Source organism: Garra rufa, chromosome 9 (assembly GCF_049309525.1).
Source record: "Garra rufa chromosome 9, GarRuf1.0, whole genome shotgun sequence".
Taxonomy (NCBI): Eukaryota; Metazoa; Chordata; class Actinopteri; order Cypriniformes; family Cyprinidae; genus Garra; species Garra rufa.
The window spans coordinates 39917827-39932092 of NC_133369.1; the positions used below are offsets into that span (position 1 = coordinate 39917827).

The window sequence follows — 14266 nt, forward strand, 5'->3', positions numbered from 1 at the left end:
TTCACCCACTCAGCCTGTCCAGTTTCTCCCTCCCATGAGTCGCTTGGCAGTTTGTAGGAAGTTACAGGAAGTCGGTTGGATTTTTACTGTCTCAAGGCCACACATGGTTTTAGTCTCCCAAGACTTTAGAAGCTTAATTCACCTGACCTAAATATACAGTAAGAGCAGATGCAAGACAGAATCAGGCTTCTGGTATAAACAGATGTGCTGTGTGGAACATTAATTCACCTTAAGTGTATACAAATAAGGTTGTTTGTTTTGTGCCATGTTAAAAATTGGAGTTCCCAACGAATGTTTGGGAGAAGCTTGTTTGTTTATTTATCAATCATAACACAAGGGTCCTATTATGCTTTTTCACTTTTTGAATTTTAGACAGTGTGTGGTGCGTATGTTTGGGCATGAAAACATCTACCAAGGTACAAATCTCAAAAAGATATTTAGCTTTTTTTAAAAATCCCTTTTCAAGAACTACAACGAATGACTCCTTTGGATCGTTTGTTTTCCGGATGCTATGATGTCTCAACGGGGTCCATTAGAATATCATTCAAATAAATCCTGCCTACGGAATTCGATTCGTTAGCGGGTGGGGAGGGACGAGGTGGGGGATTCGCCTAACTTTAGCGATGTAGCATTGACAGTCGCTTCGGGGATGCTTCAGCGAACCGCAGGGTGGCTCGTATAAATGCGAGCATTGACTAAAGTGGCCGCGAACTGCTCCGGTCACCGTGTCAGAGCTGCGCCGTTGACGTGTGCGGTATAGAGGGTTGAAACACATGCAGAGCCGCGGCTGAGGTAAACACAAGCATTGATTAGACTGACGATCATCATATTGTTTTGTTCTTTCAGACAAATGCAATCTGAGTTATAATAAAAATAATCCTGGCACTACCCAGCTTTAGATCGGCATAGACTGAACGGCATAGACAAGTGTTTATCTCCATCAGTTTAAAACAAATCAATCCATAATAAAAAGATCCTCACATGGCTCCAGAGGGGTCAGCAAAAGCCTCCTTAAGCGATCCAATGTGTTTTTGTAAGAAAAATATCCATTTATAAAACATAAGAATCACTTTAATCTAGCTTGCGCAGTTGTACACTGAACTTGCTGCTTTAGGAAGGGTCATGGCAGGACTGAAACACCGTCTAAGCTGTTCGCCAATTGCAACGCAGTGAGACTGCTAACCAATCACAACACATTTCATTTTTCGGAAGGCGGACATTCATCAAACCCGGAACTAAACGAGCTATTTGTGCCAGATTCGAGAGAAAGCTATTGTAATAATGTAAATTATGTGAAAAAATAATGAGTTTTTTGAACCACCAAGTATGAGAGCATGTAAATAATATATTACAAATAAAGACTTTGTAAAAGAGCATAATAGGACCCCTTTAACCGACTTGATCTCATGACGAAAACGTACCTGTGGGAACATACCGCCATGTTCATTTCGTAACATATGAAACATTCCCTAAGTGACGCTTAATGAGTGTTAGCTTTTTTTCCCCTGGAACATACATGTACATAGGGAGCGTACATATGGTACGTGTTATGTGACGTTGGTTTTGTATGTGTCACCACAGTTCTGACTTGAAATGTCCATTAAGTGGCACTATAACTCTAATGCTCTGTGATATTTTAAAATAACCTATTATCTGCACTACACCTAAGCAATAGTATGAAAAAAAGCGAATGTGACGTAAAAACACAATCGCAAACATGCCGTTTTAGCTTGTTTTTCAAACTCTCGTCTTTCAGCTCTTTCATCCTGAGTCATGATTTCGCATCCTAAGTCCAATTCCATGCCAGCTGAGCTACAGAGAAAGCGTGTTATGTCTGGAAAGCGAAACATATAGAGCAAGCCGTCCTAGATGTATACGTCTTTCTTTTTTCAGATGAACACAATTGGAGTTAAATTAAAAAGTCTCCTGGCTCTTTCATGATGCAATTTTCATTTTTAGGTAAACTGTCCCTTTAAATAGTCTAATGTTTAAAGTTTGACAGTAGAAAAAGTGGATTGAATTAAAATATTCGGAAAGAACAACTCATTTTGGTCCATCGTATCATATTGTCCAACATAGTTTCATAACCTTTTTACCATTTATTCCATTTTCAGCATGATGATCGCTTGTTTTTGTTTTTTTCCTTAGGAGAGGAAAGAAGCACAGTATTATTCTGAGAACACAGCTGTCTGTCAGAGTCCATGCCTGCATAGGTGAGTAACAAGATGCTGTTTCCCTTTCAAACGAACTATAAATGGCGAGAAAAACATTTTGTACTACACCCTTTTAAATTTCTGGCTTGTTCAGCAGATTCTGGCTGCATCGGATTGTTTAGGAATTATTTTCTCATTTGTTGCTTGTTGAATGACGGATGTGTAAATTATACGTACCGAAGCCCCGGCTTGATTTTTACAGTGTGGTAAAGTTTTCCTGTCGCTAATAGGCTCTCATGCCGCAACGTTTATGATCTAGTTTAAATATGTTCCGTGCTTGATTTCTCAATCGATATGAAACAGCAAATGCAGCAACTTTATAGGAATGCCAGAGTAGTGTTTTAGACACACACACAAGTTGCGTCAAGCATATTAGAGTTTAAAACATTAAAATCCAATTCCATTTTGGCTGAAAAAACTTAATAATTTATAACCCAGTGTTTCAGAAACACTCACACAAATTTGCCAGGGTAACATTTTTCTGCCAGAATAACTCTAAGCATGTTTGGACTCACTTTATCTTGCTTAGTTACGGTATGGTTTTTCACAATCTTGTTGTTTATCTCATGTCCCTAAACCCTGTTGACAGAATCAGGCTTCATTACCTCCATAAGCCTTATCCCAGATTAACATCTGTGTCATTGTGTGGAAGCAGGACAGCTACGGCTATCTCTGTATCACGAAGGATTAAGTGTCACAGACAGCACCCACAAAAGCCATTAAGCATATAAACCGTGTAGTTTCTCTGGAAGTGTAGTATGCATGTAACTCACTTCAGGGGTTTATGTTACCTCTGTGACTCGTAGTCTTAGACAGCACACCTACAAACCATACTGTACTGTATATGGACTGTCTGATGCTCTTAGACATAAAAATGGGTTTAACCAGTTTGCTTCGAAGTTGGGTTTTACAAGTTACCAGGTTGTCATCCATGTATTTTTTTGTGAGTGCTGATGTCTCAGTATCCCTTTGTGTGCAAAAGTGTGTTTATGAATTTGTGGAGTTATATTAAAAACTATAATTTGGATAGCTGAATTACTTATACAATTATATATAAAAACACTTTGCAGTGGCTTCCAAGTGGCAACAAATGATTCCCTTTCTGTTTGTAATTTGCGGCGGATTTACTGGAAGTGACAATTTATTTTTATTTATTTATTTTTTGATGATTCATGCACATGAAGTGGAGTGAAATCACAGTTTTGTTTACAAATTGTTTTTGCAATACTCTTTTTCAGATTGAATTCGTAACTAATAACATGTTATTGTCTCAGGGAAATTTATCTTAGAATTTTTATTAAATTTGGTGGATGTAAATAATGTTTGTTAAGTGCACTTTACGTTAACATTTTTTTTTATTAGTTCATGTTCATTTGTTTATGTTAATTAATGCATTTGTTGTAGCATTTATTAATCTGTAATTATTTATTTATTATTATTTTATTTTTTTTTTAAATAAAAGTACAACTCATTCTAAGTTCATGTTAGCTCATGTCCAATAATTAATTTTAGCAGATAAAACTTTTATGTGATTTTGTTAGATTTTTTTAATTAGTTTTAGTTTTTTTCAAGATGTTTTTATTTAGCTTAATTTTTATTTCAGTTTTTTGGAATTTTAGTACTTCAACCTATTTTATTTTAGTTAGTTGCCAAGACAATTTGACATATTTCTATTGTTTTATATTTAATTTAATTTAACTTAATTTATGAAAGTAAGTTTTAATCATTTTAGTTTTTATTTAGCATAATTTTTATTTCCGTTTTTGTAGTTTTAGTATTTTAACCTATTTTATTTCAGTTGCCAAGGCAAATGTTCATTTTTCATTATTTTATTTTATTTTATTTTATTTTAGTTTAGTTTAGTTTCCTATATAAATTTTCATAATTTAATTTAATTTAATTTAATTTAATTTTATTTTATTAAATAATGTAATTTAATAATTTAATTTAATTAAATAATTTATTTTTTATGAAAACAAGTTTTAATAGTTCTATTTTGTTCAAGTTTTTTATTTAGCTTAATTTTTTTTACTTTAGTACTTCAAATATTTTATTTCAGTTAGTTGTCAATATAAAATTATCATATTTTAATTATTTTATTTATTTTTTATTTATTTTATTTTTATTTATTTTATTTTGTGAGATTTGTGACATTAAATATTAACAAGATTCAAGATTTTTATTTGAGATCCAGCGAACTTTTATTTTGAGATTTTAAAATCATTTGATTTCACATTTACCCACCTATAAACATCCTCTACAACTGCATTTGCCTACTTTACATGTCAGTCAGTTGGCTTTTTGATATTTAAATGGGCGGTTCCTGGCTGGAAGAATCCGCAATGTGGACCAGACTTGATGCCGACGGTCAAGCGTCGAAATGATTCACTGCCGTTGTCTACAGGAACTGGTAGTCAGTGTTTAAGAAAGACAAGTGTGTGTCTGTAGCGAGCAGTATAAACTTAGTGGCGTGCTGCACTGCAGCCAAGCACACGTGGCTCAAACGGTTTTCCCTCTCCAGACTGCAGGGGAAAATATAACCGTCAGCCTGCAAAAGCCATTAAGCTTAGAACTGTCAGATTTTAATTTGTACGTTTCGCAAAAGTGTTATTTAAGGGTACAAGGGACAAAAATCGGCCCGTGAAAGAAGAGCAGTTATCTCTCACAGTCTACCGATCCTGCGTGCCTGACGGATTGCGGCACCATTTGGAAACTCCAAAGCTGTTCTGCTAGGGGTATTTTGGTCCAAAAATAAAGTTACTGAAACTCCTGGCAAGGCCTGAGAATCTGTTGAGAGAGATTTTACGAACCAGGCCCGCTCAGACACCTGCCCGCGAGCTAGCTTAATTTTTATTTTAGTTTTTTTAATTTTAGTACCAATTTAAAAAAAAAATAATTACAATTTTTATAAAATTTTAATTTCAATTTTATTTTATTGTTTGAATTAATGAAAACAAGTTTTAAAAGTTTTAGTTTTTTCAAGATATTTTTATTCAGCTTAATTTATATTTTAGTTTTTGTAAAAAAAAAAAAATTGTAAAATTGCATTTTATTTTATTTAATAAAACAGTTTTTTAAAATATTTTCAAATTTATTTTCATTGTTGTCAAGGCAAAATGTAAAATTTTCTTTTTTTTAATTTTCTTTTATTTAACGAAAACAAGTTAATAAAAATATTTCTTAAAATATTTTCATTGTTTTTTTTTTAACTTTTTTATTTAATTTTATTTCATGAAAACATGTTTTTAATAGTTTTAGTTTTTTCAAGATATTTTTATTTAGCTTGATTTATATTTTAGTTTTTGTAAAAAAAAATAATTTTATGTTAATGTAATAAAAACAGTTTTTTATACAATTTTAAAATATTTTAAAATATTTTAAAATGTATTTTTATTGTTAGTTGTCAAGGCAAAATGTAAAATTTTCATTCTTTTTTAAATTTTATTTTATTTTATTCAACGAAAACATTTTAAAAATATTTTCATTGTTTTTTTACTTTTTTATTTAATTTTATTTTATGAAAACATGTTTTTAATAGTTTTAGTTTTTTCAAGATATTTTTATTTAGCTTGATTTATATTTTAGTTTTTGTAAAAAAAAATAATTTTATGTTAATGTAATAAAAACAGTTTTTTATACAATTTTAAAATATTTTAAAATATTTTAAAATGTATTTTTATTGTTAGTTGTCAAGGCAAAATGTAAAATTTTCATTCTTTTTTAAATTTTATTTTATTTTATTCAACGAAAACATTTTAAAAATATTTTCATTGTTTTTTTACTTTTTTATTTAATTTTATTTTATGAAAACATGTTTTTAATAGTTTTAGTTTTTTCAAAATATTTTTATTTAGCTTAATTTATATTTTAGTTTTTGTAAAAATCTTTTTAAAATTGTATTTTATTTTATTTTATAAAAACAGTTTTTTTATTTAATTTTATACAATTTTAAAATATTTTCACATTTATTTTCTTTGTTAGTTGTCAATGCAAAATGTAAAATTTTCATTCTTTTTTACATTTTCTTTATTTTATTTAACGAAAGCATTTTAAAATATTTTTTTTACTTTTTTATTTAATTTTATTTTAAGAAAACATGTTTTCAATAGTTTTAGTTTTTTCAAGATATTTTTATTTAGCTTAATTAATATTTTTTATTTGTTAAAAAAACTTTTACAAATTTTATTTAATAAAAACAGTTTTTAAATATTTTCAAATTTATTTTCATTGTTAGTTGTCAAGGCAAAATGTAAAATTTTCATTCTTTTTTAAATTTTATTTTATTTTATTTAACGAAAATAATAATACTTTAGCCTATTTGATTTCAGTTAGTTTCCAAGGCAAAATTTCCTGCCTGACGGATTGCTGATTACTCCAAAGCTGTTTTGCTAGGGGTATTTTGATCCAAAAATAAAGTTGCTGAAACTCCCGGCAGAGAGATTTTACGAACCAGGCCTGCTCAGACACCTGCCCGCGAGTCGTTTTCTCGCAATTTGCGATCCGTGAAAGAGTGCAGCAGCTTAGCGCAAGTACCTCTTGTAGCAAAACCCTTCCGAGAAGCTTCACCTATCAGCAGCTCTGAACGTTCGCTTGTTGATTTATGTCTTGATAAGATGCTTTGAGTGACTGTGTAGTTTGTCTCTGAGGAATCAATGTTCCGTATCTATGATTTGAACCCGTATGGAAAGAGCAGCTTGATAAGAACCACTATGCTCTGCAGATGTTGCCTTGCCTCTCTCCAGCTTGTTGAATGTTTTCCTGCCATTCTATCCTCTGTCCCGGGACCTGTCCTAAAGCACGCTGCAATCCTTGTAGCAATGATGGGATCGCTTTTCTGACCAGCTGTGTGCTTGTGTGATTGAAGGCCTATCTGGGTCAAAGGTGGGTCCTGTGTGTGGGAGGTAAGGGTTGGTTAAGACTCGCTCTCTAAGCGGATGACCTGAGATGACAGCTGCTGCTCTTCAGGCTTAAAGTGTTGATGATAGAGTGGGATAGATATAGAAAAGTGATATAGAAATTGTGAGGTTGTGCAAAAAAGCATCCATGGAATCAGTGATTTACTGTTGACGGTAAATAAATAACTAATACACACACACTATAGTATTTATTCATATTTAGAATGTTTTTGCTTTATATTTGCTGTTTTTATTCAAATTCAAATTTCAAATTTTCATATTTTTATTTTATGAAAATAGGTGTTTTTTAGTAGTTTTTTCCTAGATTTTTTTTTTTAATTTAGTTTAGCTTTAGCTTTTTATTTATTTTTATTTAAGTTCTTGTCATTTTAGTACTTCAATCTATTTTATTTCAATTAGTTGCCAAGGCAAATTTTTATATTTTTTTATTTTAGTTTGTATTTAATTTAATCATTTAATATAATTTTATTTAATTTTTTTTCCAAGATATTTTTATTTAGCTTAATTTTTATTTCAGTTTTTGTAATTTTAATACTTCGACCTATTTTATTTCAAAATTTTTATATTTTCATTTTTTTATGTATTTAATTTAACTTAATTTTTTTATTATTATTTTAATTTAATATTTAAATTAATGAAAAATACACACACACACACACACACACACACACACACACACACACACACACACACACACACACACACACACACACACACACACACACTATTATAGTATTTATTAATATTATAAATGAGTTTTGCTTTATATTTGCAGTTTTCATTTTATTTTTAGTTTGTTTTAGTGATATTACATGATTTTGTTTGTTTTTCAAGATATATCTATTTAGCTTAAATTTATTCAGTTTTTTTTTGTCATTTTAGTATTTCAACTTATTTTATTTCCGTTAATTGACAAGGCAAATTTTCATATTTTATTTTATTTTATTTTATTTATTTATTTTTTATTTCTAAATGAAAACAAGTTTTCATAGTTTCTTTTTCCTAGACATCTGTTATTTATCTTGATTTTTATTTCCTTTTTTTTTTTCTTTTTTTTTTAGTTAGTTGCCAAGGCCAAATTTCATATTTTCATTGTTTATTTATTTATTGTTTTTTTGTTATTTAATTTAATTTTCCAATATATATTTATGAATATTATTCCAACATATTTGTTTTACTGAGCTTTTTATTTCAGATTTTGTAACTGTAGTACTTTAACCTTTTCATTTTTTTTTTCAGTTCAGTTAGTTTTTTCAAGATATTTTAATGTAGCTTAATTTTTATTTCAGTTTTTATCATTTTAGTACTTCAGCCTATTTTATTTCAGTTAGTTGCCAAGGCAAAATTTCTTATTTTAATATATTCATATATTCATGTTTTTATTATTATTATTATTTATTATTATTATTATTATTATTATTATTATTATTATTATTATTATTATTATTTATTTATTTATTTATTTATTTTTATAATTATTAATCTGCATTAATGTTTAAATCATTTAAATAGCTGAATGTATTCAAAAGCAAATTAGGATTTGTTTTTGCATTGAAATTAGTTTCACTTTCGGATTTGAGTTTGGTAGTGTAAACACTAGATGCATATTGCATTCAAAATAAATTCAAAGATTAAATTCAACCATGTTGCATGATTTTATTTGAACATTCTTTGTTAAAGAGCTATTATGCACCGTGGCGGTGGTAAAATTGGTCCTGAAACCATTTTTTCAGTTAGATCAATTACAGCCTTGTACTGTATTTGTCACTTTTTTGAACTTTGGGAGTTAAAATCAACTCAGTTTTCGTTTGCAGGTTTTGTGTGATGTCAATCATGTATTATCATAATTTGTGTCAAATAATTTGTCTGTTGATCCACTGATCTAAGTAAAATACCAATTTTACCTCAGTCTTCTGGAAACAGGACCTTTCAACCCCCTCACAGCACTTTTTGGTCATTTTCAGCTCTGACCAAATGAAGCGGTAATCTAAAACAGCTCTTTTCCAGGAAAAAACCCCAAAGTGTTGCCGCCCCACATTTATTTGTAACAGTAAAAGAGAGATGCATGTATATCCCATAAACAATGCCCATCTGCAGTATCTTCAGTGACGTCTAGCCATGCTTTTGATCGCACATTCGGAGCCCTTTATCTCAAATTTGATGAAAGGAATGAACTCAAAACCACCATGCTGCTGCTATTCATAGCAGGACTTTACACACCACACTGTCATAAATCAACTCACCAGAGTAAGCTGTCAACAGACCTGATGACACAACGCCATGAGAGCTATTTTCTTGCACTTGTCTGGGCTCATTAGCCAAACCTGTTGCACTTGTGCATTTAAGCCTGATTTATATTTTCCATGTCCATACTGACTGCTTCATTAAATGACAGGAGTGTTTGGCTACTGCTGTGCCCAGTATGGTTTCTATGACCTTAGTGTTTTGACTGTCCATCATTATTATTATGGAAAGTTACATGGGTCAACTGTGTAAGTGTGAGTCTAATGGGTCCTAGACCAGGGTTTTTTAAACCTTTATGATGCCAAGAACCTCAAAATGTGATGGGATCCCATTTTTAAAATGTAAAGGCCGTTTTATAAATATATATTATAAAAAAAATGATATGTGAGAAAGTCCTATTATAAAGACAGCAACAAAAGTAATTGTTTCTGTTTCCACCACTGAATAAAAAAAGAAGGTCTTTGTGACTTTTTTTCCTCACAATTGCAAGTTTACATCTTGCATTTCTGAGTTTGATATAAACTCGAAATTGCTATTTATAAAGTCAGAATTGCAAGATATAAACTTACATTTGTGAGAAAAAAGTCAGAATTGCACGTTTTTACCTCACAATTCTGACTTTATTTCTCGCAATTATGAGTTTATATCTCACAATTTTAAGAAAAAGTTTATGTCATGCAATTCTGAGAAAAAAAGTCAGAATTGTGGGTTTGTATCAAGCAATTTTAAGAAAAAAAGTCAGAATTGTGAGTTTATATCTCACAATTTTAAGAAAAAGTCAGAATTGTGAGTTTATATCATGCAATTCTATGTAAAAAGTCAGAATTGAGTGTTTGTCATAATTTGGATAAAAAAAAGTCAAATTTGTGAGTTTATATTACGCAGTTCTTAGAAAAAAAAGTCAAAATTGTGAGTTTATATCTCACAATTTTAATAAAAAGTCAGAATTGTGAGTTTATATCAAGCAATTCTGAGAAAAAAAAGTCAGAATTGTGAGTTTATTTCATGCAATTCTGAGAAAAAAAGTCAGAATTGTGAGTTTCTATCACAAAATTCTGAGAAGAAAGTCACAATTGTGAGTTTATATCGTGCAATTCTACGAAAAAAGTGAGAATTGTGTGTTTATGTCACAATTCAGAGAAAAAAGTCACATTTGTGAGTTTATATCACGCAATTCTAAGAAAAAAAGTCAGAATTGTGAGTTTATATTATGCAATTCTAAGAAATAAAAATCAGAACTGTGTTTATATCACACAATTCTGAGAAAGAAAGTCAGATTTGTGAGTTTATTATGCAATTCTTAGAAAAAAAGTCAGAATTGTGTTTATATCACAAAATTCAACCTTTTTTGATTTTTTTTTAATTCAGTGGCAGAAACAGGCTTCTATAGGTAACACTGCTGAGAGTTTAAAAACATGTAGTTTTGCACGTAAATATGCAAATATGCATTGTTTATACACCAGTGACATGCAATCTGCAAAAAGTATTAACTAGAAATATTTATTAGATTCATAGTCCTGAGAAATGCAGTGAATTTCAATTCAAGGAATGACTGAAAAAAAGAAGGAATAATTAGGTTTTTGGCTTCTGGTGTGATGAAAATATGTTCCTGGCTCTCATTATTAATCTTCTTGTGTAAGCTGGAAGCTGATCTTGTTGAAAAAGGTGTCCAAGGTGGATGTTCTTCCAATTAGTGATTATGTAACAGTCAAACACTGCTAATACACTCATCACACCCATAAATTGTCCAATAAAAAAGTTCTGGCCACATTTGATACGAGTTTGCAGCTTGAAAGCCTGGCATCTGTGGCTCCGTTCCAATTGTTTCCTCATTGTGCCTCATGTTAAAATGAAGAATCGTGACACTGATACTTCTGGAGCAGGAGAAAGATGAATTTTGACTGGAATGTTTCCTGCAGGCTACGCCATGGTGGAACGAACACAACTGTAAAGTCTGTCTTTCTAATTAATAAAATCTGAAACTACAGTGACAGTCAGCATCTTGTTAATCCATTAGAGAAGATTTGACTTTTTGCCTTTTGTGCCTGTGTAGGGAGTTAGCTAAAAATGAATTATACCCACTGATAACAGCGTTTGTTTGTATGCCGTGCACATTGTTTTAGCACATGGTTCACTAGGAATTATGCAGTGAATGGGTGCCGTTGTGTTACTCTCATAACGCACTTTGAAGACTGACAGTGAAGAAAAGATATTGAATATTTTTTATTTTCTTTGCACACAAAACGTCTTCTTGTAGCCTCATAATATTACGGTTGAACCACTGATGTTACATGGACTATTTTAATGATGTCCTTATTACCTTTCTGGGCCTTAAATGTGTAATTTAAGGATTTCATCAAAAATATCTTATTTTGTGTTTCAAAGATGAATGAAGGTCTTACAGGTTTGGAGCGACATGAGGGTGAGTAATTACTGACAGAATTGTATTTTTTGGGTGAACTGTCTCTTTAAGGCTAAATCTATATGTACTAAACTATATTATACTAATATATAATGAGCCAAATTTACATAGATACGCACTGTGTTTGTATTGTAAAAAATTAAAGTTATTTTTTACATTTGACACAGTGGTATTTCAGCGCATTTAGCATCTGGTTAAACTGGATTGTAGGTGGTTAGCACTGAAATACTGTGCAGAAAAGTGGCTTCGAGTTTTAGAACAGTTTCTAGCAATGTTACAACTTTTTTCATCTTTTTCTTTCGTCTTTTTTTTTACCTCAAAATTGGACTCAATAACTTTTAATTGTGATCTTATATCTCACAGTTCTGAGAAAAAGTTAGAATTGCGAATTGCATTTTATCTAGCAATTCTGACTTTATTTCTCACAACTGAGTTTATTTTATGCAATTCTAAGAAAAAGAGTCAGAATTGTGAGGTTATATCACGCAATTCTGACAAAAAAGTCGTAATTGTGAGTTTATATCACACAATTCTCAGCAAAAAGTCAGATTTGTGAGTTTATATCTCGCAATTTTGAGAAAAAAAGTTGTAATTGTGAGTTTATATCTCGCAGTTTTGAGAAAAAGGGTTGTAATTGTGAGTTTATATCACGTAATTCTGTGAAAAAGTCAGATTTGTGAGTTTATATCGATCAGATTTGTAAGTTTATATTTCACAATTCCGAGAAAAAAGTCACAATTGTGAGTTTATATCACTTAATTCTGAGAAAAAGTCAGTTGTGAGTTTATATCTTGCAATTCTGAAAAGAAAAACAATTCTGAGAAAAATGTCAGATTAGTGAGATTTGCAATTCTGAGAAAAAAAGTCAGAATAGTGACTATATCTCGCAAATCTGAGAAAAAAGTCAGCTGTGAGTTTATATCTTGCAAATCTGAGAAAAAAGTCAGCTGTGAGTTTATATCTCGTAATTCTGAGAGAAAAAAAGTCAGATTAGTGAGATTTTGCAATTCTGAGAAAAAAAGTCAGATTAGTGAGTTTATATCTCGTAATTCTGAGAAAAAAGTCAGCTGTAAGTTTATATCTCGTAATTCTGAGAAAAAAAGTCATCTGTGAGTTTATATCTTGTAATTCTGAGAAAAAAGTCAGCTGTGAGTTTATATCTCGTAATTCTGAGAAAAAAGTCATCTGTGAGTTTATATCTTGTAATTCTGAGAAAAAAGTCAGCTGTGAGTTTATATCTCGTAATTCAGAGAAAAAAGTCATCTGTGAGTTTATATCTTGTAATTCTGAGAAAAAAGTCAGCTGTGAGTTTATATCTCGTAATTCTGAGAAAAAAGTCAGCTGTAAGTTTATATCTCGTAATTCTGAGAAAAAAGTCAGCTGTGAGTTTATATCTCATAATTCTGAGAAAAAAAGCCAGATTAGTGAGATTTCACAATTCTGAGAAAAAAGTCAGATTAGTGAGATTTCGCAATTCTGAGAAAAAAGTCAGCTGTAAATTTATATCTCGTAATTCTGAGAAAAAAATCAGATGTGAGTTTATATCTCGTAATTCTGAGAAAAAAGTCAGCTGTAAGTTTATATCTCGTAATTCTGAGAAAAAAAGTCAGCTGTGAGTTTATATATCGTAATTCTGAGAAAAAAGTCAGCTGTGAGTTTTTATCTCGTAATTCTGAGAAAAAAGTCAGCTGTGAGTTTATATCTCGTAATTCTGAGAAAAAAGTCAGATTAGTGGGATTTCGCAATTCTGAGAAAAAAAGTCAGATTAGTGAGTTTATATCTCACAATTCTGAGCAAAAAAAAAAAAGATTTGTGAGTTTATATTTTTGTAATTCTGAGAAAAAAGTCAGGTGTGAGTTTATATCTTGTAATTCTGAGAAAAAAAGTCAGATTAGTGAGATTTCGCAATTCTGAGAAAAAAGTCAGCTGTAAGTTTATATCTCGTAATTCTGAGAAAAAAAGTCAGCTGTGAGTTTATATCTCGTAATTCTGAGAAAAAAGTCAGATTAGTAAAATTTTGCAATTCTGAGAAAAAAAAATCAGATTAGTGAGTTTATATCTCGTAATTCTGAGAAAAATGTCAGATTAGTGAGATTTTGCAATTCTGAGAAAAAAAGTCAGATTAGTGAGTTTATATCTCGTAATTCTGAGAAAAAAGTCAGCTGTGAGTTTATATCTTGTAATTCTGAGAAAAAAAAGTTAGATTAGTGAGTTTATATCTCGTAATTCTGAGAAAAAAGTCAGCTGTGAGTTTATATCTTGTAATTCTGAGAAAAAAAAGTCAGATTAGAGAGATTTCACAATTCTGAGAAAAAAGTCAGATTAGTAAAATTTTGCAATTCTGAGAAAAAAAGGCAGATTAGTGAGTTTATATCTCGTAATTCTGAGAAAAATGTCAGATTAGTGAGATTTTGCAATTCTGAGAAAAAAAGTCAGATTAGTGAGTTTACATCTCGTAATTCTGAGAAAAA

The 14266-nt window shown here is 30.5% G+C and overlaps 1 protein-coding gene across 2 annotated transcripts in view; it reads left to right on the plus strand.

Moving 5' to 3' along the window:
• Positions 1 to 14266, plus strand: part of fhod3b (formin homology 2 domain containing 3b) — a 247069-nt gene that overhangs the window by 50415 nt on the left and 182388 nt on the right. For both annotated transcript variants that reach the window (XM_073846964.1, XM_073846965.1), the window contains exon 3: positions 2149 to 2213. In XM_073846964.1, coding sequence (XP_073703065.1) covers positions 2149 to 2213 — 65 coding nt within the window. The remainder of the gene's footprint in view (positions 1 to 2148; positions 2214 to 14266) is intronic.